At 36.0% G+C, this 26153-nt stretch overlaps 1 protein-coding gene across 1 annotated transcript in view; it reads right to left on the bottom strand.

Annotated features, from left to right (window-relative positions):
• HPSE2 (heparanase 2 (inactive)) overlaps positions 1-26153 on the bottom strand; it is a 740263-nt gene that overhangs the window by 644861 nt on the left and 69249 nt on the right. The window contains exon 3 of the mRNA XM_074233180.1: positions 15621-15782. Coding sequence (XP_074089281.1) covers positions 15621-15782 — 162 coding nt within the window. The remainder of the gene's footprint in view (positions 1-15620; positions 15783-26153) is intronic.

Below are 26153 nucleotides of genomic sequence, written 5' to 3'. Positions count from 1 at the left end.
CTTTGCCAAGAAAACCCCAAATGGGGCCATGAAAAGTCAGATTTGACTCAGCATCAATATCATATCCCCTCCATAACCAAGTCTTTCCATTTTTTTTTCTTGGCAGAATCTTTTGGTTCCACCTTAATCTTTTTATCTTTAGCCTCAGGATCTTATCCAGACTTGGTTAACTCATGACTTAATTGGCCTTCTCTCTGCTACACACACACACACACACACACACACACACACACAAACACACACCCCTTTGCCTTTGCAGTGGCCATCCTGCCTGGTATGCCCTCCCTTTTCACATCTCCAAGAATCCCCCACGCTTCCCTTAAAATATAGCTCAAGCACCACTTTCTATGTGATGATTTTTTCTTGAGTCTCCCAATGACTATTCCTCTCTCTCCTTCCTAACTTGAAAAAGTTTTGTGTTTCATTTGCATTTATTCTGTATAGATTTATGCTATATAGATTCATCTATCCATGTTGTCTCCCCTATGCAAGCTCCATAAGAGCAGGGACTGTCTCACTTGATCTTTGGCATCCAGCTTAATAATAAGAATATGATATCTGTTTATTGCATGCTAGCTAATTAACTGATTTTTGTAACTTTCTCATGAAACTCCTGCTTTACTTGAATCTATTTTTCCTCATACTCAAAAAACAACAGAGAAAATTCTAATGCTCACCATCACCAGATAGTCACCTAGGTACCTGCACTTGGATTTCCCCCAAACATTCTCTTCTTGTTCGGATATGATTTCCTAAAACAAATAACTCTATCAATTCTATTCAGTTCAATAAACAATTTACTATATTTAAAGCAATGTGTTCTAGGTTCAAAAAAAGAATACAAAGATGATTTATCCTCTATAATATATTTCTCATCTATCACCTTCCTCTCACTCTGTCACCAAACTGGTTCAGGCCTTCATTTACCTCTCCCCTGAATTATCAGTACAATATCCTAATAGGATCTTCCTATTTCCACTCCAGCTTCCCTCCAATCCATTCCACAAAAATAATCTCATTAATAATATAGTATTCAGACCAAGTCACTCTCTCTCTTGAAAATTTTCACTTAATCCCTATTGCCTACCATACACAAAAAAAACTTCCTTATTCTAGGAATAGCTAGCATTTGGCTTACTAATCTTCCTTTCCAATCTTATATCTCATCATTCCCTTTCACATACTCAAAATGCTAGCCAAACTGGGACTCCTTATCATTCCTCAATCTCATCCTGCCCTCTTCTATTTCCCCTGCATCTGCACATACTATCATCCCCCATGGAGGATATTCTTCCTTCTCCACTTAATGACATCTTTTTCTCCCTTCAGGACCCAGTTTAGGAACTATCTTCTTTATAGAGCCTTTCTTGATTATCCCCAGAGACCTCAATCTCAAATAATTTGCATTTAATAATACACTAACCAGCATTACCATTGTTGAAATCATTGACTGAGTTGTTTTGTATCTCTCTTTAGAACTCAGGACAGAGCCTTGCCCACTTTTGTGAGAAAATTGGATCTATAGTCTTCCTGGTATAGAGAAATCCTGGTGAAGTTTCTTCAACTAAAGTCAATCCACACCTACTTTAGACAACCATCTGGGATGCACAAAAGTTAAATTTATCTGGGCTCAGATGAACAGTATGTAGAAAGTGGAATCTGAACCCAGGCCTTCTTGATGACAAGTAAATCTGTCCACTCTTTCCACTATAACAAGCTCCCTTACACATAGTAATTATGTAAAAAATATCTGTTGATTTTTTTTTTGCTGAAGACATAATGTGCCTTCAAGGACTTTATAGTTTTTGTGGTAAAAGTCACAAACCCTTTTAGATTTTCATAACCTGCAGAGGTTTTTAGATTTTTAAAACCTTGGTTGTTGGAATGACACAAATAGAATACAAGGCAGACTGTGAAAATGCATGAAAGGTACAAATTACTGTGAAAGAGGAAGGGATCAATTCTGATTGAAATCTGGGAAGGTTCATCCAAGTGGAATATATGTTGAAATTTGAAAGATGAAAAGGATTTCAGTAAATAAAAAGAGACTTGAAGGGAGAAAACTCCAGGCAGAGAAAATGACCTGAGTCAAAGTGTATTGACTAGGAAAAGAGAGAGGAGAATTTGGGGAGAAGTAAATGAAATAAGTAGTTTAGAAATAGCATAAAGAGCCTTTAATGACAGATGAAGGAGTTGGGAGTGTCTCCATTTTCAATGAGAAGTCATAAAAGGTTTCTGAGTGTCAGAGAGCAGCCTGAAGAGGGTGTTGATTTTAAGATTACTTGGGCAGCAGTCCATAAAACAAATTAAAGAGGAGAGATAATGAAGGCTGGAGCACAAATTAGAGATTTTTATAGGATGAGATCATAATAATATGAACTTGGGTGATAGAGGGAAATAAATGTAAGCGAGAATTTATTTACATAATAGTAAATGGGATTCAACAAAAGCTACAAACCTTTTTCAGATTTTCTTACCTTGGAGCTCTAATAGGTCAAAGAAGGCCTTCCTACCTTTAACTCTCTGAAGCTAAACATTGATTTAAGTTACATCTCTTTGAATGCCAGTGATCAATGAGAAATGAACAATAGACCTGAAAAATTATGTCTGCTTATTAAAAAGATTGAAATGATGAGGTAATAACAAGAGCAAATAAGGTACTGTCATCATTAAATCTATAAAAATGCAATTTGTTGAGTAGTAATAAAGTCAGTGTTTCTTTGGCAAGGTCCCAAGGAAAGATAGCCAGTCACTCAAAAGATGTGTGCTCTTTCCTGGGGCGGGGGGAAGTGGGGGGGGGGGCTTTCATTAGAATGAAACATACTTCTGGACAACTCTCCCTCAATACCACTCAACTATTCCATGTTCATTCAACAACCTACTAATGCCTAATTAGATTTCCAGACACCTCAACTGGGAGTTATAATTATCCAGTCTCTGGAACCATATTATATTCTTAATGTGAATGAATCAATGATATCACTGGTATTAATAAGTCTTGTTTGAGTTTGAGAATTATGAGACAGTTATCTCACAGTCTGATTAGATGCAAATGAACCAATTCAAAGTTCTCAACTTTCATGGCTGAAAGATAAGTCTATGGCCTTTGATGACCTCATTCTGGTAGAGCCTCAAGGAAGAGTTTTACAGCCACCATAACTTGTCATTACAGCCCTGAATGTTGAAATAAAAGTGCTTAAAAAGAAATTCTGTCCAGTTGAAGCTATGGTTTGGAGTTTAAACTACTCAGAAAATTTATCTCTTTAATCAACATTTGCACAGCAGAAAGTAACCAGAACCTAATAAAAGATTTTTATCTTTTGTGGACAATCTAAAACGCTATTCAAACAAAGGCTAGACAAGGGCTGGACATAAAGGACCTAGATTGAAATTCTGGTTGGGACATGTAATTCCAGACAAGACTTTTGGCCTCTGAGTCTCAGTTTCTTCATCTGTTAAATGTGTGGGTAGTATGAGATGATCTCTAATATTCCTCTCAGTTTTGAGCCTTGGAGCTTCTAACAGACATATCTTAAGATATCACATAACTTTCCAGGGTTTTTGGTTTGGGTTTTGGATGATTTTTTTTAAGAAATAGACTGGCAACTCCACAGCTGCACACATCTGCAAATGCTGAACATATGACACAGAGATGACCTAGGAATTTTACCGAGTTTCGTTGTGTGTGGGCTGGCTACATCAGGAAGAGTTCTCTGACCAGCAACTGAAACTAAAAGAAACTAAGAGTGGGAAGCATCGCATTCATCTCTCCTACTGAGAAAGAAGACTAGCTAAAACCAAAAGCCAATTAAAATATATATTAAAATATATTTTCTAAATATATTTAAATTGAATATATTTGATATTTAAACATATTTTAAATATTTTTATATTTTCAAACTCTATTTAAAATATTTTAAATTAAATAGATTTATATTTAAATAGATTTTCAAAATATATTTTAAATTTCTGGCCCTCAGTTTTGTCATTTGTAAAATGAGGAGAAAGGAATAAGCAAAACTCCCAGGAATGTGACCCAACCAGATTAAAATGTTAATTTGAAAATGTTTAACAAAATAAAATTTTAAAACAATACAATATAAATGATATTAACTTGTGTTTTTCTAAATCAATAAGCAATTAACTGAGATTTGAGTATAGTCCCCTAACCTAGCTCTTAATCTAGAACTCTAATGAGCTTAAAGGAGATGAAAAAGCTGGATGATACAGTGAATAGAGGTGGGTCTTGGAATCAGGGAGACACAGATCCACCCCACCACACACACACACACACACACACACACACACACACACACACACAAAAACAGACAATTTCTTCTTCAGTCACTTGCTAGTTAGGGAGATCATTTAACCTCTCCCAGACTCAATTTCCTCATCTGTAAAATGGGTATAATAATACTACCTAGATTGTTGTAAGGATCAAATGAAATAATATGTGACGAACTTTACTAATCTTAAAGGGCTATATAAAAAGCAATCAAATTGTGCATACTCTTTGATTCATCAATAAACACCTTCGATCTGTATCCAAAAGAGATCATAAAAAGTTGGGGAAAGACCCACATGTACAAAAATATCTACAGCAGCTCTTTGTTGTGCAAAGATTTGGAAATTGAGGGGATGCTCATTAATTGGAGAATGACTGAACAAGCTGTGATATATAAATATGATGGAGTACACTTGTACTATAAGAAATCATAAGCAGGCATACTTCAGAAAAGCTGATGCTGAGGGAAGTGAGCAGAACCAGGAGAACATTGTACCCATTAACAGCAACATCGTTTAATGATTGAGTATGCTGGACTTAGCTCCTCTCAGCAGTTTAATGAACAAACACAATTCTAAAAGATTTATGATGGAAATTGTCATCCACATTCAGAAAAAAAACTGGAATCTGAATGCCGACCAAAGCATATAATTTTCACTTTTCACATTTGCTTTATGCTTTTTTCTTTCACATGGGGTTTTTTCCCCTTTAGTTCTGATTCTTCTTTTATAAATGACCAATATGGAAACATGTTCAACATGATTTTACATATATATAACTTGTATCCTATTACTTGCTGTTATGGAGATGGGGAGGGAAGGGAGGGAAGTAGAAAAATGTGGAATTCAAAAACTTACAAAAAGATGTAAGTTGAAAACGCTTTTTGCATGTCTTAAAGGGTCATAAAATGCTAATTATCCTGATTATCATTATTATTACACAAATAACTACAATTTTTGGTATATAATAAGATTGTGATAGAAGACAGTATAGATTTAGAAGTTGTCTGTGTAAAAAGTGCCGTTTGCAGCCATGTATTATGGATGTGATTACCTATCAAGGAGAATGTAAAGAAGGGAGGGGGAAAGACTTTAGAGCATACAAGTCCTGGATGTGAAGTCAGAAAGACCTGAATTCAAATTATGCCTCAGATACTTAGGTGAGCTGGGCAAATGGGAATAATAATTGCATCTAACTCACAGTTGATGTGAGATCAAATGAAATAATAATATTATATCAACAATTATAAAATAATATAATATCAAAATAAATATTATAAAGTATTTTACAAACTTAAAATTGCAACATAAATATTATATAAATGTGAATGCTAGTTATTCATTAATTTTTAATTTTAAAAAGCGAAGGGGGAGGGAAGAACCAATATGGTACTTTCAGATGCTATATATTCTCAAAAGAAAATTATGAAACACTAACAGGAAAGAGCTGCCTATGCGTTATTCTGTCCTCTGCTCCTAAGACAAGCTAGGTGAGGTTTTCTAACTTGACTTATGTTCCCAACCCCTGCCTCACGTCTACATCAGAAGCACAAGGACAGAGAGTATTCAAAGCAGTATCCTTCATTAACTGGAACTGTTCACAAGAGAGCACCCAAGAAGACAAAGGAAGATGACAGCTCAGTACTATGGAATCTAAGGAGAATGAGGATCCTTAGAAGAGTCATGTGTTTCCCATTTCATTGACAGTCCTATTGTACACTTTCATTGCTTTTCACGGATTCAGCATTTCATTTTACTGGTAATAGCATTAGGCTTATTCAAGATAAGTAAATGCCATCTAATTCCTCTTCTGTTCCAACTTGGGGATTCATTTAAATGTAATCAGGCAGAATTATTAATACCAGCTAAGGCTTATCTATACCATTCTTTCAAAGAGTTCAAAGTGCCTTGGGTACAAGAAATCTCATTATAAGATTCATTCAAAACACATTTTTGAAGTCTCTGCCAAGAGATAATGAAATGCTATTACCACCATGAAATATTTTCAGGCTTGGGGTGTTCATACCCTTCAAAAACACTTATGACTTTTTTTCTTTCATTAAGAAAGGGCAGCTTGGATTAGTGGAAAGAAAACTGGTCTAAGAGACAGAAGATATGGAGTTCTAGTTTTGACTAATCATTGGTTATCCATTGGACATTGGGCTAGATCCACTGTCAATGCAACCTAATCCTTCATCTATAAAATGGAGACATTAATATTTCCTCTACTTCACAGGGTTTTCGAAGTGCTTTCACATCATAAAATGCCACATAAATGTAAACTACTAAGTCTTAGGTATTCTGGGCACTTGAGGAAACAGAGGCAGAGAAGTGAAGAACTTCATTATGAACACACAATGACAATAATAACAGCTCTCCGGTTGGTAGGTGATTCTCCGGATTCCTTCACCTGTATACTGATCAAAAGTCACCTGGTATGACTTCATTGTAGCAAAGCATGGGTTTTTAGTAAAAGAAAAAAAGAAATAGAAGTATGGAAGTATTTTTTTTTTGCATTCTGAGGCCATAAAGACTTCCTGGCTATCACAACCTACCTTCACATTCCTCTTAGCTGGTTTTCAATGACAACTGTCATCCTCTCCCCTTTCTCCCACATGCAAAAGCCATCAGAGTTGGGGATTTGGAGTCAGGACACACTAGCTATATGACTTGGGAGAAGACAATAACTATGTATTGAACAACTACTTTGTATCGGGAACTTAGGATACAATGATAAAATAATAATGTTTGTTGTTTTTGTTCGGTCATTTCAATCATGACATCATTTGGGGTTTTCCTTGCAGAGATGTTGGCGTGGTGGATCATTTCCTTCTCCAGTTCATTTGACAAGTGAGGAAACTGAGGCAGAGTTGTTACTTCTCCATGTCCAGGGCTTTATCTACTGTACCACTAAGCTACCTGATGACGATGATGATGATGATGATGATGATGATGATAATAATGATAGCTAATAGTTATAGAGCTTACTACATCTGTCATTATGCTAAGTAACTTACAATATTATCTCATTAGATTCTCACAAACTGAGCAAACAGAAGTTTAAGTAAATTGTCTAGCAATAATAATAATTAATAATAATAATGATAGTTAACATTTATATAATGTTTACTAAGTGGTCAGCACTAAGCCAAGTGCTTTAATTGTTATCTAATTTGTCGGAGGAACTATCATTATCTCTACTCTACAGATGAGGAAACCAAGGTCAAAAGAAAGATTATTCATAGTAATAACAATAATAGTTAACAATTCTCTAGCTCTTGCCATGTGCCAACACTGTGCTAAGTACTTCACATTTATTGTTTTAATTGGTTCTCACATCAGTCTAGGAGGTAGATGCTCTTATTATGAAACTGCTCAGAATAATAGAGCTAGAAAATATCTGAGCCTATTTCAAATTCAGTTCTTCCTGATTCCAGTCCTGGCTCTCTTTATCCAATGAGATAAAGCTTGTAAAGTGCCTTACAAATGTCAATTATAATATCATTACAAGCCACAAACATTATTATAATTATAAATATATTATAATAAAATGCAATATAATTAAAGCATAAAAATATAAAATGTTCCATAATAAATATCATTATAATATCATAATAAATAGAATTAACAGTAGTGGTAATAATAACCAAAGGAAGAGACAGCATATGAAGTTCCTGAACTTCATGTAGATGGTTCCCTATTTTATCAATGCTACCAAGATGGAAAAGCACCAAATCTGATCCTGGAAACAGATGATATGACCATTGGGCAAAAATCCCATAGATAATTTCAGAAAAGCTCATCTCCAGAAGGTCAGCACAAGGGATGAATTTTTTTGACTATAAGAAATTATGAAACCTAAATTAAGATAAGAAAGGAATTATAATTTGTACTAGTGGAGGGAATACCAACATCAGTGAAATCATAGATTTTTTTGAGTAATTGCACCTACCTTCCAGGGTAGTTTGAGGCTAAAATGAGTTCTTCAAAAATGGTTTTGCAAACTTTAAAATGCTATATAATTGCTAGTTACAATAATTGTTATTATTATTATTATTATTATTACCTCCCATCATCATCCTTTACCTTAACCCTCCAGTTCAGTAATCTCTTGTTTTTCTTCCTTTATTTTCCTCCCATTTCCTTCAGGTGGCCTCCTTCCCCACCCCCAGCTGCTAGTAACTTCCCCCTCTGATATTATCCATCCCCTTGACCCCACATCAATCAATCAACACGTATAAAGAGCCCGCTCTTAAGGGCCAGGAACTGAGGATAAGAGCAAAATGAAAGAAATAATAATTCCTATTCATAAGGAGTTTCCAGGTACTTAATTATTTGCATGTTATCTCCCCAATGAGAATATAAGCTTTTTGAGATCAGAATTGTACCGAGAGATTTAACACACATTTAGTACATGCTTTTGATTAATTGAATTAATTGTATCAATAAAATGCTATAAAGTGGGAAAGACTTTTTTAAGCCTGGAATGATCAGAAATGATTCACAATGGAGATGGTAGCTCAGCCAATCCTTAAAGGAAGCATAATTTCAGCTGATGGGGTGGTGGAAGCAAAGGGGGAAAGGGGCAATTTGTTCAAATACCTGGGCCATAGATTATGTTCAGTCCCAGGGAGTGGTCCCGTTTGGGTGAAATCAAGCCTGCCTGAAGGGGAGTAGCAGGAGATTATTCTGGAGAGAAGCTAGGGTCAGAGTACGGAGCAGTCAATTTATCAAGAACACTTACTATGTTCCAGACCAATTTCACTAAGTAAAAATGATAAAAGAGAAATCATGAATAGGTTCTTCTCTCAATGAGCTAATATTCTAATGTTAAGAGTATTTAAAATACATACAGTTATCCCTTCTACAATGCAACTTTCCCCATACCATGAGGTTTTGATTTATCACAGGTTGGCATATGAAATCAAATGGGAATGGGGGGGGGGGGGGTTGTGGAAGCTGCAAACAATACACAAGGGCCAGCAGATGACATAGAAAAACTTTAGAAACTCAGAAATGCATAAAATATATGTAGAGTATTGCATAATATTAACATATTTTATCCTTAATACCATTATGATTCAGACATCTTCTCTGGTACAAAAGGAAGCCAAAAAAATTTAAGTAGATTTTTCTAGCAAGTCAGACTGCCACACCCCTAACCCCTGCAATGTGGAAAGGATAACTGTACATACAATATACATACATAGCACATGGAAGGAAGGGAGGGTTATTCCACTTTCTAGAAGTATGATCTTGAGAAAGTCCCAACCTCCCTCAGTCTCAGTATTCTACCTATAAAACAAATGGCACTGTATCTCTTAATGAAGGAGGAGATGGATTCAAGATATAGAATGAGACATACATTTTTGACATGTCAGTGTGGGTGTTTGATTTGCCTAATTATGCATATTTGTTGCAAAGGTTTTCTTTTCTTCTTTTTCTATTTTCTTTTGTTGCTCTATGTAGAGGGGAGAGGAAAAGGGAGAAAGAGAAATGTTACATTATAAGAAACCAATTTTATCTTTCTAAAATGTAGTTAAACGGGGGCAGCTGGGTGGTGCAGCGGATAGAGCACCAGCCCTGGAGTCAGTAGTATCTGAGTTCAAATCTGGCCTCAGACACTTAATAATTACCTAGATATGTGGCCTTGGGCAAGTCCCTTAACTCCATTTGCCTTGCAAAATTCTAAAAAAAAAAAAAAAGTAGTTAAAATAGATGACCTTTCCAGAATCAATGGTCCTCTCTAGAACCTAATTTATTTATGATCCTATAAACATGTTGAGTATGTATATTTGTATGTGTGTTGCTACTTCTAGCCTAAGAACACAGGCTCTCACTAATGAAAGAGTCTCTTAGGTAGAAAGTTCTGACTGCCCTGGCAGAACTTTACACAGCATTTACCTATCAACCTGCCACTCATTCCAGAATAAGTGAAGAAATTTAATATCATTTTATAGAGCTAAAAATTTATAATGCATCCAGTAAATTTTTTTAAGTAAGGGAAAGATAGCATGATTAAATCAACACTTGAATTATATTAACAATAATTGTAAGGATAGATTAAAGTACAGAGAATAGACGCTAATGGATCATTTAAGAGATTACTGAACTACTCCAGGAAGAGTAGCTAGGAAATGAATTAAGGTAGTAGAAGCTAGGGTGGAAGAGTAATTTATCGATTTTTTATAGCTCTGAGTTTTCTCTTCTCCCAGAGAACCATGTTCACTTCTTTCAGCTTCATATGAAATAGATTCAAAGTCCTTCACCAACCTAGTTATCCTTCTCTGGACACTTTCCAGCTTATCAATGAAGGGGGTAGAGAAGAGACATTTCATAAGAACTGACGAGATTGAATGACTGAATGATTAAATGACTGAATATGACAAGAAAAGTGATAAGAAAATGAAAGATGGGAGGATAAAGATGATCCAGTTAAAAGAGAAAAAAGACAAAAGGAGCAAAAAGTTTTTGTTAGGAAGTGGGGGTGGGGAAAAGGGCAAAATGAATGAATTTAAATTTGGACCGAATGAGCTGTGGGTGCTGATGACCCAGGACAAAAAGAGTAATCTGACAACTATATACAGACTGAGTCAAAAGATGGACTGAAGACAAAAAGACAAAAATTATTACAGTGAGTACAGTTTGAGGTTGATGGGAAATTGTGGGAGTAGAGTATAAATCTGAAAGCTTAGGAGAAATTACTTCCAGAGATTTTGATAACAGACTAGAAATGGGGCCTTCAGGTCTATTTAGGTCCAAATGGCAAAATCATTGATGTCTACAGACCACACCAAAAAGTTCCCTTGACAATGCCCCAACCTTACCCAGGCCATACTCTCTCAGATAGATAGTAAATGCACAGCTGAGGAAACAACACAGTATTTCTGGTTCTGCTCTTTGGTCAAAACTTCCTGCACATAACAGATCATAAAATATTTGACACTAGTTATCATGTTCTCTTTCAACATCTTTTCTGAGTTAAACATACTCAGTTCCTTCAACACACTATATAGAGAGGACTGCTCTCCTTCCTACCATCTTCTAGATACTCTCCAATTTAAGGTGACCAGAGATGATAACAATACTGTAAATGAGGTCTAACAAAGGTAGGGTACAGTGGGATTATGATCTCCTTATTCCTAAAACCATTCCTTTATTAACTGAACCCAGGATGGATTATATTAGCTTTTTTGGCTTCTATATCACATTGCTGACTCATGTTAAAGTGGAAGTCCACTAAAACTCTCGAAAATTTTTCAGAAAATTATTGTCTAATTGTGTAATATTTTCTCCCCCATCTTATACTTAAGCATAGAACAAAGCACAACCTCCCAAGTTTATATTTGCTCCTACTAAATTTCATCTTACTAGATTCAGGTCAATGCTATAGCCCAGCTGTGTCCAAACTGCTGCTGCAGGCCAGTGACCCTCAGGAATCCATTGGGATGGGGGGAGGGAGTGTTGCAGTTGCATTTATTCATGATGTTTCATTGTATTTATGAAAGACTATTGAATTGTGTATGTGGCCTTTGAGGGGTTTATTTTGGACAACAAAAGGTTGCAATAGATCCTTTTAGATCATCCAGAATGGTGGTTCTCCTCCCCACTTTTTGTCATAGATGAAAATATCATCTATCCAAATAATTGATGAAGAGGGCCATTCCTATAATACCTCACTGGAGTCCTTCTACCATGTATATCAGTGACACTGAACTATTAACAACTATTCTTTATTTCTGACCACACAACCAATTCTGAATTCATCTAATTATATTATCATCTAATCTTATATCTCTCCATATTCTCCTTAAGAATAGCATGAGAGAATTTTTCCAAAGCCTTGTCAAAATCTAGGTAAACTAAATCCCTCATTCATGGTCACCTTCTGGCTTACTAATCCTTTCAATAAAAAACTTGAGGTTAGAATGTCATGATCTGTTCTTGATGAAACTATGCTTGGCTGTTTGAAATCACCCCTAGCTTTAAGTGTTCACCAACCATCTCTTGCATGAGCAATCCTAGACTATTCCCAGAAATTGAAGTCAAGTTTACTAAGTCAAACTTTAGAGACTCTTTCTTTTCATTAAAAATTGGTACAAATTTGTCTCCCCCAGTTTTGTGATACTGTCCCCATTTTCCATGATCCTTCAAATATCGCTGTTAGTAATCAAACCTGCAAATTCTTTTAATTCCCAGTTTTTTTGAACCTTGTTACTTGAAATCATCAAAGGCAGGTAGATATTCTCTTATTTCCTTATCATCTTGAGTTTCAAACTTCCTAATTGTTCAGCCATTTCAAATGCATAGAAAACAGTAGCAAAATAAGAAATTATTAGCTTTATCTTCACTCTATTTTAAGTTATCATCATCGATTCAACCCCCCCAAAAGATCCTTTTCCTTCTTTGATCCTGCTTTTTCTGCCAACATTGCTTTATATATATATATATATATATATATATATATGTTTACATACATATACAAATATATGTGTTTATATATATATATATATATAAATTTTTTACTGTTCTTAGATTTCTTTGCCATTCAATATATTCTTATACCTGACCTTACTTTTATATTCATTCCCTATCACTTGACCTTGCTTCCATCTTTTGAACAGCCCTGTGTATCCACATTGGTCTCTGTGGATAAATTCCATTTTTTTGTCCTTCCTGGAATCTCATCCCTCTAGAACCAACTTTTCCAGTCCATAATGGTCACTATGTTTATGGCAACCTTTTCTGCACACTTCTATTCTTTCTATCTACCTTAGGAAGAAAGAAATTTTAGCAGCATCTATTACTATATTCAAAGGCAAAATCTTTCATTTCATCTTTTTGGTTTTCTTATCAGATTGAAAACAGAAGACAAGGGAGAATTCTTAGCTTTTTCAAAATGGAACATAATGTATTTGATATGTAGAGATTCCTGTAGAAATGTGATGGAGCCTGTAATAAAGCAGTAATAATGACAATGGCTCTCTAGCTGTCATACCAGCACTAAAGAATCTGAGAAATGGACAAAAGGGATACACTTAAGGTTCCCTTAGGACTTTAATAAGTGAGTGAAAGTGGAGAAAAAAAGAAAGACACCCCCTCCTGAAAATCTAGAAGCCCATTGTCCTTACACCAGTCCCAGACAGGTAAATACTTCCTCTGCTGATATTTCAAACTTCGTGGGGGAGTTACATAAAACTAGTCCATCACTAAGTAGAAATTCTAGGGTAGGTGTTCTAAATAAGTGGGTAAAGAAAGTCACTCCGTTAGAGAGGTCTCCACCCCCTTCAACCTTGCCCCCCTTACCAATACACATTCATCACTGAAAAGGGAAATATTTACAAAAGTTAGTTTAGTTATGTTTAAATATTATGTTTAGCTGTCTGGAGACCATGTTCTCAAGATTTATATAAGAAATCAAGGATTAAACTTCATAACAATTAGAAAACCACACTGCTCAAAATCAAAGACTTAGTTAGCGGACATTAAAATAGTTTTACTGCTGGTGCTAAGCTGCAGTGACTCCATCACTTCCCAACACCTGGAGCTCAAACCTTCTGAACTCTCATGTAAACAAAATGGGAAACTCCAAGGGTTCCAGGGGTAACAAGGTACCACCTCAGGCCCTGGCCTTTTGGGTGAAAAATGTGGAAAATGCCTGAGGAAGCTTTGAAGCAGCTCTGAGAGAAGCAAAAGCAGGGGAAAACCTCTTTACTGGGGTAAGTTTGTTTAGGAGAAAGTAAGCAAGTTGTCAGGGGAAAAGTTGACAATGTTGATTCCAACAGTTTGAATCAGGAATAAACATCCAAGGGGATTATGTTACTGAAAATTGGAAAAGACTCCATTGAAGTCAATAGACCATGCTTGCGTTTTCAAAGATAATGTGTCCTTTAGCCACATTCAAGGATAACAGGGTAAGGGTTAGAGTTCCTTACCCTGAACTCTCTTCTATAACATATTCAAGGATTCCAGACTCTGACACCTTCATATGGGCAAAAATATAAAAGCTAGACCAAAGAAGGAAGCGAATACCTTGATGATCCCAACCAGTCTGTTGTTTTTCCCATGCCAGTTGGAGACTAACAAAAATAGATAGCCCCTCCAACACACTTACAGGTGGAGTGGCAGAGAAAACTCAGGATGTTTTAAGAACTCTCAAATCCACCATTTGCATACACCAAACTATCATTTCTATTCTTTTATCAACCTACCATAGAGAGAAGGAGATTAGGATGCATCTATAACCCTATCCAAAGGCACTTTGGGGCCCACCTTTCTTTTTATCTTTTTTTTTTTTTTTTTTTGGTTTTCTTACCAGATTGAAATTGCAAGACAAGAGAGAGTTTTGAGCTTTTTCAAAATGGAACACAATGAATTTTTTATGTGCAGACTTCTGGAGAAATGTGATGGAGCCTATAATAGGAACTATTTTTTCCCCATTTGGATTTGGGGGTATAAAAAAATATGATTTTTTTCATGGCTTGGCCAACATTCCAACTGTTTTAAACCTCCACAAACAAGGTAAATATTCACTCTGGTTTGTTAGGTTTTATTTGGGTCAAGAAAAGGCAGGCCTGCCTTGTTTCCCTCAAGAAAAACAGGGTGACTCCTATGATTTGCTGCTTCCATCTAAAATCCTTAACCATTCTTGAGAATTCTCACAACATTTTCTGCTGTTGTAGCATTACAAATACATTAAGACAAAGGCTCCCAGATGCATCCTGTTTCTTGGCAACCCTAGAAATACTGCTTTTCATTCTATTTTGGGGATCTTGTCTCCTAAAAATGCCATCCATCTTTCATTTTCCGATTAGAACTTGTACAAGGACATGAGGAATGGGGTCCATTCTCAAATGCCTGTAGGCGCCATTAGAGAAAATCAAATTCCCTAAAGAATTCAAACTCTACCAGGAATAAAAAATTCTCAATTCTGCCCGTAGATATTTGTCACTCTTCATTCATCTTTATATTTATTAGGCTTATAGAAAAGTGAAAATAGCCACTTCTTTAAAGATACCAAATTTAGTAATTCTTTCAATTACACATACATACATGTATTTAGCAATTTATTTTTACAAACCTCCATTAGTTTCTCTCATTGATTCTGACATTTAAAAATATACATGCAGAATAGTCGACAATCTTGGGCCAAAAAATGTAGATGCCGGTCAAATGAAATATTTGTCATAGGAAAACAAAAAATCATCACAACTAAATAAAGGACAGAATTGAGGGAAAAAATTTAGCACTGATGAATCCAAATCTTCAAACTGCTAATTGATGTAAGCCAGGAACTCACTGTCATGGGGGCCAGTGGACCTCTGTAGCCTTACCTGTTAGTATGAGGTTACTGTATGTGTTGGAGAATTGTTCCTTCAGGAGAACCAAGTGCATCTGAGCCGCCTTCTCCCTCTGAAGCTCCAACATTACATCTGGGTGCTGGGCAATCTTACAGCCCTTCTGCTTATCCAAGGCAACGTCACTCCGAACAATGTCTGCAAGAAAAGAGAAGGTAGCAGTAAAATGAAGTTCAATTCTACCAGAAGCAATTATCAGAATAGTTAACAGAACAAGAACTGAAGTCCATAAATAAGGCAATAAGAACATGAGGAGAGCTCCAATGGTCCTTCGCTCCCCACCAAGAGTCATATGAGGCCAAGTCATGACTCTTTTTTTCACTTCTGATCCTGTTGCATCCTGCCTTGGATCAAAGGTTATGGAAGATGGAACAGACTAAACTGCAACATTATGAGCTACAAAAGGTTAGGAGGACAACAGGAGTCTAAGAACTAGAGTCAATGCCAGAGTTTGACAACAAATGGAAGGGACTGAGTAGAATTATTAAGCTATGCCTCATCTGGTAATGAACCTGGCAGGGGGATGGCTTTGCAGTTACCTCCTTAAATATTAGCCTACTCTTATTCTTCAGGGGCAGGGGTGGTATAAAAGAGTGTCATCTCTATTATGTTTTTCTCCCTTTTTCAGAGAAAGAAGAACAGTAGATGCTATATTTCTGTTCTTGCTATATTATATCTCTCAGCAATATTCTTATTATAAAAATGAATTGGTTAAAGGAAAATAAGGTGCTGATAACTGATCAATTGATGCTATAGAGAAGATTCTGTTTTTTCAAATGATAGTACATAAATTTTACCAAATCTCAATGAAGATTTGGAAAGAACATCAAAAACCATCTCATCTAAAATATAAATAAAAGGAATCCATCAAAAGATCACTTAGCCCAGGCATAGGGAACCTTCTTTCTGTCAAATGTCATATGGATATTTATAACATCATTTGCCTACTATATTTAGACAAACATTTAATTAATTCACCCCTACAAAGCTCCTAGATTTATTGAATTTCAAGTCCTATCTGTAGTTTCTATGGCAGTGTCAGTTCAAATAATTTGGAGGACCATATACAGTCAAAATCTCCCATCTAACCTTTCACAAAGACCAATAACTTATCAAGGTGATCCATTCTACTCTTGAACAATTCTAATTGCCAGCAAAATCTTTCCTAATATCAAGCTTAAACTACCCTCTCAGCAACTTTGGCCCATTATTATTAGGCCAAAACGAAAATAAAGACCAAGTCTAGTCCTTCTTTACAACATCTCCAAATATTTCATGATAGTTATTTTGACCTCTGCATCTTCTCCAGGCTAAATTTTCCTATGTCACTGATTTGGTCTTCATATGACAATAGACACAAGGCCCTTCAAGATGGATGTCTACTATGAAATATTCTCCAGCTTTTTCACATCCTTCTTAAACTTTGGCAACCAGAAGTAAACTTAATACTCCCAACAAGGGAAGAGTGAAAAAAATAAGATATTCCTGGAAGCTAAGGTTCTCTTAATGCAGCTCAAGATAGCTATAGACAGACATACAAATAGACAGGCAGACATATATATGTGTGTGTATATGTATATATGTATATTTATATTTGGGGCCAACTTCTTTTGAGCATGTTATCTACCCAAATCCTTAGATCTTCTTTGGAACTGTAATCTATTTTTGTACTCAGGACATTTATTTGTTGGTACCTAAGCACAAGACTTCACATTTTATCCCTAATGAATTTCACTGTATGTGACTTAGCCCAATGCTGTAACCTATCAAGATGCTTTTGGATTCCTGTCATCCAATGTGTTAGCTAACCTTCCTAGTCTTGTGTCATCTCATTTGAAAATCTGATTAACATGTCATCTTTGCCTTTATCTAAACCATGATAAAAAATTAGCAACACAGGGACAAGCACAAATCCAGAGGGGAAGTCCATTGGGAATCTCTGCCCCACTGAACAGAATTGGAAATCTAACAGATTCACCCACCCGGTATCATTTTTAGCAAATATCTCTGATCATTTCCAATATTCTCCCTAAAATTTTAGTCTCTCTCTCTCTCTCTCTCTCTCTCTCTCTCTCTCTCTCTCTCTCTCTCTCTCTCTCTCTCTCTCCTCTCCTCTCCTCTCCTCTCCTCTCCTCTCCTCTCCTCTCCTCTCCTCTCCTCTCCTCTCCTCTCCTCTCCTCTCCTCTCCTCTCCTCTCCTCTCCTCTTCTCTCTCTCTCTCTCTCTCTCTCTCTCTCTCTCTCTCTCTCTCTCTCTCTCTCGTCATTATATTTAGGTTTCTTGTTGCTTAACTCCCTTCAACTCACTTTCATGGTTTACTCAATTCATAAGGACATGTTGTTTCATCGCTTCTGTTATTCTACATGGAAAATTCATTGTCTGAGTACATGTACTGCTGACGTCATGTCTCCAAACTTCTGCTGCCCGTGCTAGTTGAGAACTGCAGCATGTCTGATTCAAGACATGAGGATGGTGTTCAATTCCTGTGCCTCAGCTGTCCTATGGTTGTCTCCATAGGGTCTTCCTTACTATTTTCCAGGTGCCTTGATAGTGAAGTAGTCCTCAAACTGATTCGATTTCACTCTTTCAATAGAGGTCATCTGTGGGTCATTGATGAGAGTCAGAGAAGGACTGGAGCCACTTTGCAAATCTGCCTCTTTCACAATTATTTTCCCATTAAGGGCAGACTGCATCTTATGCTTCAGTTTAATTTCACTCAAAGCAGATGTACAATACAGAACTGTAAAAAATAGCCTTCTATAAAGAACCACCCAACTAGGATGCTTCCCATCAAGAAGGGGACCTTTTGTACCCAAAAGTTATTGTCTTCTGAGGACTTATTTTTGCAACCAAAAAAATAAGGAATTCAGCTGATTCATGTGGGAACAAATGATAGAGTTAGGGAAAAATCTGGAATGTATCTCTAGTGACTTTGAAGTTCTGGGTAGGAAACTGAAGGGCTTGGGGACACAGGTGGTATTTTCATCTCTTCCTCCTGTTGACAGTCCTGGCTTTAGAAGAGAAAGGAGGTTATAGGAAGTGAATGGCTGACTGTGGAGGGTATTAGCAAGGAAATGGTTTCCTAGATCACTGCCTACAATACTAAAAAGACAGGCTCCTGCTGACGGTCCAAGGTTGGAAAGAATGTACTTCACTGGAGACATACTAATTTGATTGAGAGAACGTTCAGATGAATTCTGAGGGAATGGGAGAAAAGAAACTGAATCCCAGAAGTGGTGATTGTAGAAGACAGCATGTGTGACCCAGAAAGAATAAAAGCATAGTGGAGAATATGTCTGGTAATTGTCAGCAGGAGATAATAAAAAAAACTGCTTGAGAATATCAGTACTCCTAGCCTCAGATGTCCAAATTTTTGTTCTGTTCAGAGGTGTTTTTTTAATTGATATGGGGAATTTCTGGTGAAGAAACTCCCTTAATTGTTTTTGTTGAGTTGTTTCATCTTGTTTGACTCTTCATGACCCCATTCGGAGTTTTCTTGTCAAAGATCCTGGGGTGGTTTGCCATTTGCTTCTCCAGCTATTTTTACAGATGAAGAAACTGAGGCAATCCAGGGTTAAGTGACTTGCCCAGTCACACAGCTAGTAAATGTCTGAGGTCACTTTTGAACCCATGAAGATGAGACTTCCTGATCCCAAGTCCAGTTCTCTAGCTACTGTGCTACCTAGCTGTCCCCATTGACTAATACAGATCAACAATTGTTCTGTCAGTTATAATCTTAGACATTTCCATGGGCTCTGAGAAGGAAAGTGATTTATCCAATCAGTCTGTGTCAGAGACAGAACTTGATAGTGGATTTTACTAATCCTAGGGTTACCTTTATCCCTTATGCCATGCTGCCTCACCAAATGTGTATATGTCAAGGTATGTATAGCACGAGTAAAAAAATAAATTTGAAATTTTAAAACAAGACAGTTAAAAAAATTTCTACATATCACTAATACCTAATGGTATAAAATTTGTGACAGCATATATCAACTGAAGTTTATTTTGTTCAAAAAAAACAAATCTAATAGAGAAATGAAACTAATTCTATATATATTTATATACACATGTGAGTATATTTTTATACATATACATACGCATATACCTCTTTGTAGAAACCCATGCATCGAAGAATAGAAACAAGAGCAAGAACATATGAATGAGAATGAAAGGAAAAAACAGAATTATATTATTCTGGAGACAGAATATAAACTGTTCTGTCAAACAAAGAATATGAACGGTCATTTCCTTGTGCAAAAAAACTTATATGAAGAATAGAGAAGGCATTTATAAAGACTTCACCTACACTGACATTTGATGGGAGTGTTGACTCTGCTGAAAGGATCCTTACTGGAAATCTCCTCAATTTTCTCAAAGTCCTTTGTCTGAATCTCTCTTCTGACTTAATGTCACCTTTCCTGGTATTAGAATTAGTCGTGTACTTGTTCTTCACTCAATTAGATTATAAGTTCTGTTTCCTTAGCCCCTAATACAGTGTTGGCATACATAGGCATGTAATGAATGTTTGCTGAATTAAATTGAATTGCCTCAGTCAACATTTTGCCTTTCAGAAGGTCAAGGAATCAATATATTTAATTGCCATATTAAATTCACACCAACAAGGAACTAGTCAATCGTAACTGGTACAAAAACCTTGGGAGGAAACATCCTGGAACTCAAAATATCAAAGAAAGGGAATCCTGGGCAAAGCCAGACATGTTTTCCAGATTTTAGAAAAGGTTTCAAAAGTGATCCTTGAAAAATAAAAGGTACTATTCCATCCTAGGGGACTCTAACAGGGAATATGGATCACAGAGGTTTCAAAGTTCTAGAGGAACAGATGGCTAATGCCAAACACACTGGATTTGGGATGGAAAATCACGATCAAATCTTGGATCTGCTGCTTGGGACTCATGAGACTAAGGACTGTCATTTAGCTTCTCTGGGACTCAACTTCCTCATCTATAGAATAAGGACCTCTCAGTTCCCTCTCAGTTCTAAATCTTGTGAAGTGACAGTATGACAAGACAATGATAAACAGCCCCAGTGAAAAGGAATGACTGTGGGGATGGGAATATATAATAAATAGCATCAGTATGGCTACACACTCTGATGAGTTCAGATTTCAAAAAATCTATATTAAAAGACAAAAAGAAGATAGAAGAAATAGATATAGGCTAGAACTGGTCAAAAGCTGATTGTTAAATTTTCAGTATGAACATTTATACCTTGGAATTCAGCAGACACTAAAAGTTAGAACTTGATTTATCATTTTGTTGATTGCCAAGACTTCAGAAAGTGATGGAGAAAAATGTTAATTATACAAATTAAGGTAAAAGTGTAAGCCTGCATAAATATGATCCTGAGGATTAAAACTTAAAATGAACTAAAACTCATGAAAAAATGTATAAAAACAACAAAAAGGATTTTGCTAGCTTGTTTAGAGGAAGAAGGGGGGGAAGTCATACTTTAAGATCACAACAACTATAACATTCATAAAAACATTCATCTGATGATGTTTGTCCATTGTCAAAGAAGCCCATGACATCTAGGAGATGATGCCATATATTCATGAATTAGATTTAAGTGAGAGGGGTGCTGTACTAAGTCATCAACCTCACACTTCCCTCTGGAAGAATCTGGGTTCAGAGACCAGACAAGAATGAGGACAATTGGAGATGGCCCTAGATGCAAGACAATCAGAGTTAAGTGATTTGCCAAAAGTCACACAGTGTCTGAGATTGTATTTGAACTCAGGTCCTCCTGATTTTAGGGCCAGCATTCTACCCACTGCACCATCTAACACCCACTATATGGCAAAAACTTGTTAAGTACTTTACAACTATTATACTATTTGTTCTTCACAACTAATCCTAAGAGACAGATTCTATTATTATATATAATAGAATGTTAACAGGCAAATTAAAAACTAAAGTCAGACAAAGTGAAGGGAAGCTTGCAACCTGAGTAGAGGGTACAGTGTGATGTAAATGTGTGATAGCAGGATTTTACCTAACCACTTGAAAGAAGTTCGAAATGAAATACATCACAGAAAAAATAGAAGATATTCGGAACATTCTCTGGGGAATCAGGGAGAATGAAAAAGATATCAGATTACTGGAGAAAAACAAATATCTCAATTTTCGAAAAACACAAACAAAAAAGGTGAATCTTGAAATCATATACCAACAAACTTAGCAAAAATGCATTATGTTTTTTATGACAGATGATTTGTGGACATTTAGTAAATGATGAGTAGGCATCATCATGGATTCACAAAGACCTGCCATGTCAAACTAACCTCATTTCCTTTTTTGATAGGTAAAGTCACAGTTGACAGAACAGTTATACCTAAAAAATTCTGATTAATGTCTCATTGTCAAACTGGAGGAAGGACTTTAATGATATGCCCTTGGGTTCCATCCTCAACCTATGCTAGCCCCCTTTTTTTAAAGACTGATAAAGAAATAGAATGCACAGACATTACTAGCTACGTTTGTGCATGGGGCAAAGACACCCAGGGTAAAAAGGACAAAAAGGCCTTGGAGATGACACCAAGAGAGCAGGACTAGAGAGATACCTGTCTGGGATACAGTTGTCCAGTGTAGGATAGGAAAAAAGGAAGCTGTGTCAACCAATAGATCATTACTGCTAATTAGATGTATTTGTATCAAGCCCTCTAAATTTTGGAACCCTTAACAGAACTCCAGTCACCCCACTCTAATTATGGCTCTGATAGAATCATAGAATCTTAGATCTATAACTGAAAGTGACCCTGAAAGTCACTAAATCCAATCCCTCATTTTACTGATGAGGAAACTGAGGCAACTGACCAACCCAAAGTCATGCAGGTAAAAGTGTCAAGATACCTGCATGACTTTGGAGAGGACAAAAAAGGATAATTAATGTCAAGTTTCAAAGTGAGCTAAATATGCTCAAAACTGAACAAAAACCAAGATAAAATTTAAGAAGCATAGTGCAGTCTGTTACTGAAATTAGAAATCTATAGATTTAATTATATGGTAAGAGAACAAAAGACACCTTACTATATATATTAATGTGCATTAACACCAGGCCAAATAAACTGGCCGCAAGTATAATATGTGTCAATACTGTTGTTGCTGTCCAGAAAACTAATAAAACCTTAGGGTGAATTAAAGAGTTTAGTGTTTAAAGGCATTATTGGAAATATCCTGCTGAGTAGACCAAGTAGCCGCTAAATGGCCACTTGAAGCAGTAGGATAAGGCAAAAAGCTATCTCAATGCTGCTCTTTGAGCTGGACAGTACTTATGGGTCAGGATCTATAGTTATTGAAGTGAACTGAATTGTGATAGCTATATTTTAAGGTTTTACATATATACATTCATTTATTCATATATTTATATATGAATAATATATATATAGTCAATCCTCAATTTTGGCATGGATAATATTCCTTGAAAAGGATTGGAAATTAAAAACATGGATATTTTTAACACAGGGGTTTAGGATCCCATGACCAGCAAAAATTGCAATCTCTCTCTAGAGACTGATGAAAATACAATTTTCTGCATGCAATTCTTTATACAAAACATTAATTTTGATAATTTGTGCTTTTCCTAATATAGTATAATAGTATGAGATGATTCATAAGATGTAGAATACAAAATAAAATTAGTAGCATCCAAACACTTTTTTCTTACTAGGAATTTCTAGGATTTTGAGACCTTTTGTGCCAGTTTCCCAACTGAGGGGAAAAAAACAAAACCCATCAACTTCAGAAAATATTCTTTTTCATGATACATTCAATCTACAGTACCATACTGTATAGTAAATAAAATTCTTAAGACTAAAATTTTTTTAACCTGAATCTCACCTTCCACTGTGTTAGATAGTAGTGTGAGGGTGTTGTGCTGATGGGACGACACTATTGTGAGCCTTTCTATCTTAGTCACCCTCTGAAAATCAAGGGTGAGATTGTTGGAATTTTAGTTACTGTTCTCAAAACAATCTGGGATTAATGAGTTCTTAACATCATCACATCTGACACTGTCCTTCACAGTTGGTGGATGGTGTTGGAGATTATTAAGGATGAACCAGCTTAAAATACTTTCCTCCTTTTTGCAGATATAACTAATCTCAATTCATTAACACCAAATTTGCAAATGACCGCAGATATTCTAGCACAAAGTTTATCTAACATCTTTATTTTCTCCCTACCACTTTGCATGCTTGGACTTAGAGCCCAAAGTACTTGCACTCTGCCTTGGGGACATAACTGACACACAAAACTTGAATTTTAAAAACAGTGAAAATATACAACGAATATGTGGGGATTGTTTTACTCTACAAATGGTTAAGGTGAACAAGACTAGGGAAGCACTGAGTAGGATACAAGCCATTCCATAAATTTGCATGCATTGAGTCTCTCACGTTTTTCTCTACTGTTCATAGATGCAGATGTATGCGGTTGCCACTATGAAGCTAAAAACTTAAATATTTGCAGTCACAAATTGCAGTTACAAATATTTGCAGTCACGATAGTTAGATGTGCAAATATTGGAGAATGACTGTACATATATCTATATATCTATCTACCTATCCCTAAGTATATATATATATATATATATATATATATATATTGTGTTTATCCACATGCATATATGCACATGTGTCTTCTATATATATTTATGTGCATGTATGTAGTGAATGAACATGAGTTGTATGTCTGTGTATATGTTATCTAATGTTTGTGTGTGTAGATATGTGTATATACATGTATGCATGCAGCTCTATATTCTAGATAGTCAACAAGTCTTTATTTAGTGCATATTGTGTGCTAGAGAACCCACACAGGGCAAATGCTCACATGGGACTCACAAGAAGTGATATCAGGACACCCTAAAGAAACCTCTCTTAAGAACTTTAGAATTGATTGTACAGCATAGGAGTCACTGGCACAGCACTGGCCAGCATGATGTACCTTCATCAACGAGGGTGCTGCACTCTATGAGCAAGGCAGGATTAAAGCAACTCAAAGGAAACGTGGCGTACGTAAATTCAGAGTCCCCATCACAGGTGTTCATTTGTGCCTGAACTGTGGTAGAGCATCCCAAGTTCATGTTGATCTGATCAGCCTCATCAGACACATTGTAATTTGTCTCAAATATGGTGATGTCATTTTGGTCTTCAACAAGGAAGGACAAGAATTAACAGACCAACCAATTATGTGCCAGTAATTCTGGGGGTGCAAAGAAGGATAATAGACAGTCCTCTGCCCTCAAGTTCAGATTGGAGGTAGTGGATAGAGCACCAGCCCTGGAGTCAGGAGGACCTGAGTTCAAATTCAACCTCAGACACTTAATAATGGCCTAACTGTATGACCTTGGGCAAGTCACTTAACCCCATTGCCTTAAATAAATTTTAAAATTTTTTTTAAAAGAAGTTCAGACTGTAATGAAGGAGACAATATGTAAATTACAATGTGCTATGCAGTGGATAGAGCACTGGCCCTGGAATCAGGAATACTTGAGTTCAAATTTGACCTCAGATACTTAATAATTACTTAGCTGTGTGGCCTTGGGCAAACCACTTAACCCCATTGCCTTGCAAATAAATAAGTAAATAAATAAAGAAGTAGATAGATAGATAGATAGATAGATAAATTACTATGTCTTTATAAAATATTTATTTCATAAAATATTTATTTCATAAAATATTTATTTCATATTTCATGTTCTCAAATATGAAATAAATACAGTATTTATAAAATACTGTATTTAAATTAATTAATTAATTAATTAAATACTGTATAAAATAAATACTGTATAAAAAGAAGTTACTCTCCAAGGCAAAGTACTGGGTTGGGAGATGACCAGGAAAGCTTCCTTCCAAGTTTGATTAGAAAGGATCTAAAAATTAGATTACCCAAGGAACCTGTGAATAACTGGCCCAGAAAAGAGGAAATTTTAAGGAAAGACATAATGACTACTGTCAAATATTTTTAGGACTAATAGGCAGATTCAAATTGAAGCAAATTGAACTTTCAAAAATGCTTGATAGTGATTCAACAAAAGAAACTAGAGGTATTCAGTGATATTACCTTTATAAGCAGGGAGCTTACATTTTAGTTTTTTTTTCAAGCAATGGGTTTAAGTGGTTTGCCCAAGGCCACACAGTAAGGTAATTATTAAGTATCTGAGGCCGGATTTGAACTCAGGTACCTCCTGATTCCAGGGCCAGTGCTCTATCCACTGTGCAACCTAGCCACCCCTGGAGCTCACATTTTAAAGGGAACACAACTTGTACACAGATTAAATAAACACGAGATCTCTTTCAATTCTAAAAATCTATAATTTTGTGAGTCTTTCTGTCTCCTTTGTTTATTTTTTCTGTAAGAAGCAAAGGGATTACAAGCATTTTATTCAACCATAAAGCTATTTACACATTCTCTTCCAAGATATTTCCCGTTTGTCCTTTGACAGCAAGTTACCTTCAGTATCCATCTACTTCTTCAATCTTCTCTTC

This window comes from Macrotis lagotis, chromosome 4 (genome assembly GCF_037893015.1).
Source record: "Macrotis lagotis isolate mMagLag1 chromosome 4, bilby.v1.9.chrom.fasta, whole genome shotgun sequence".
Lineage (NCBI taxonomy): Eukaryota > Metazoa > Chordata > Mammalia > Peramelemorphia > Peramelidae > Macrotis > Macrotis lagotis.
The sequence above is the reverse complement of the archived record's forward strand: the minus strand, read 5'-3'. Positions and strand labels throughout refer to the sequence as shown.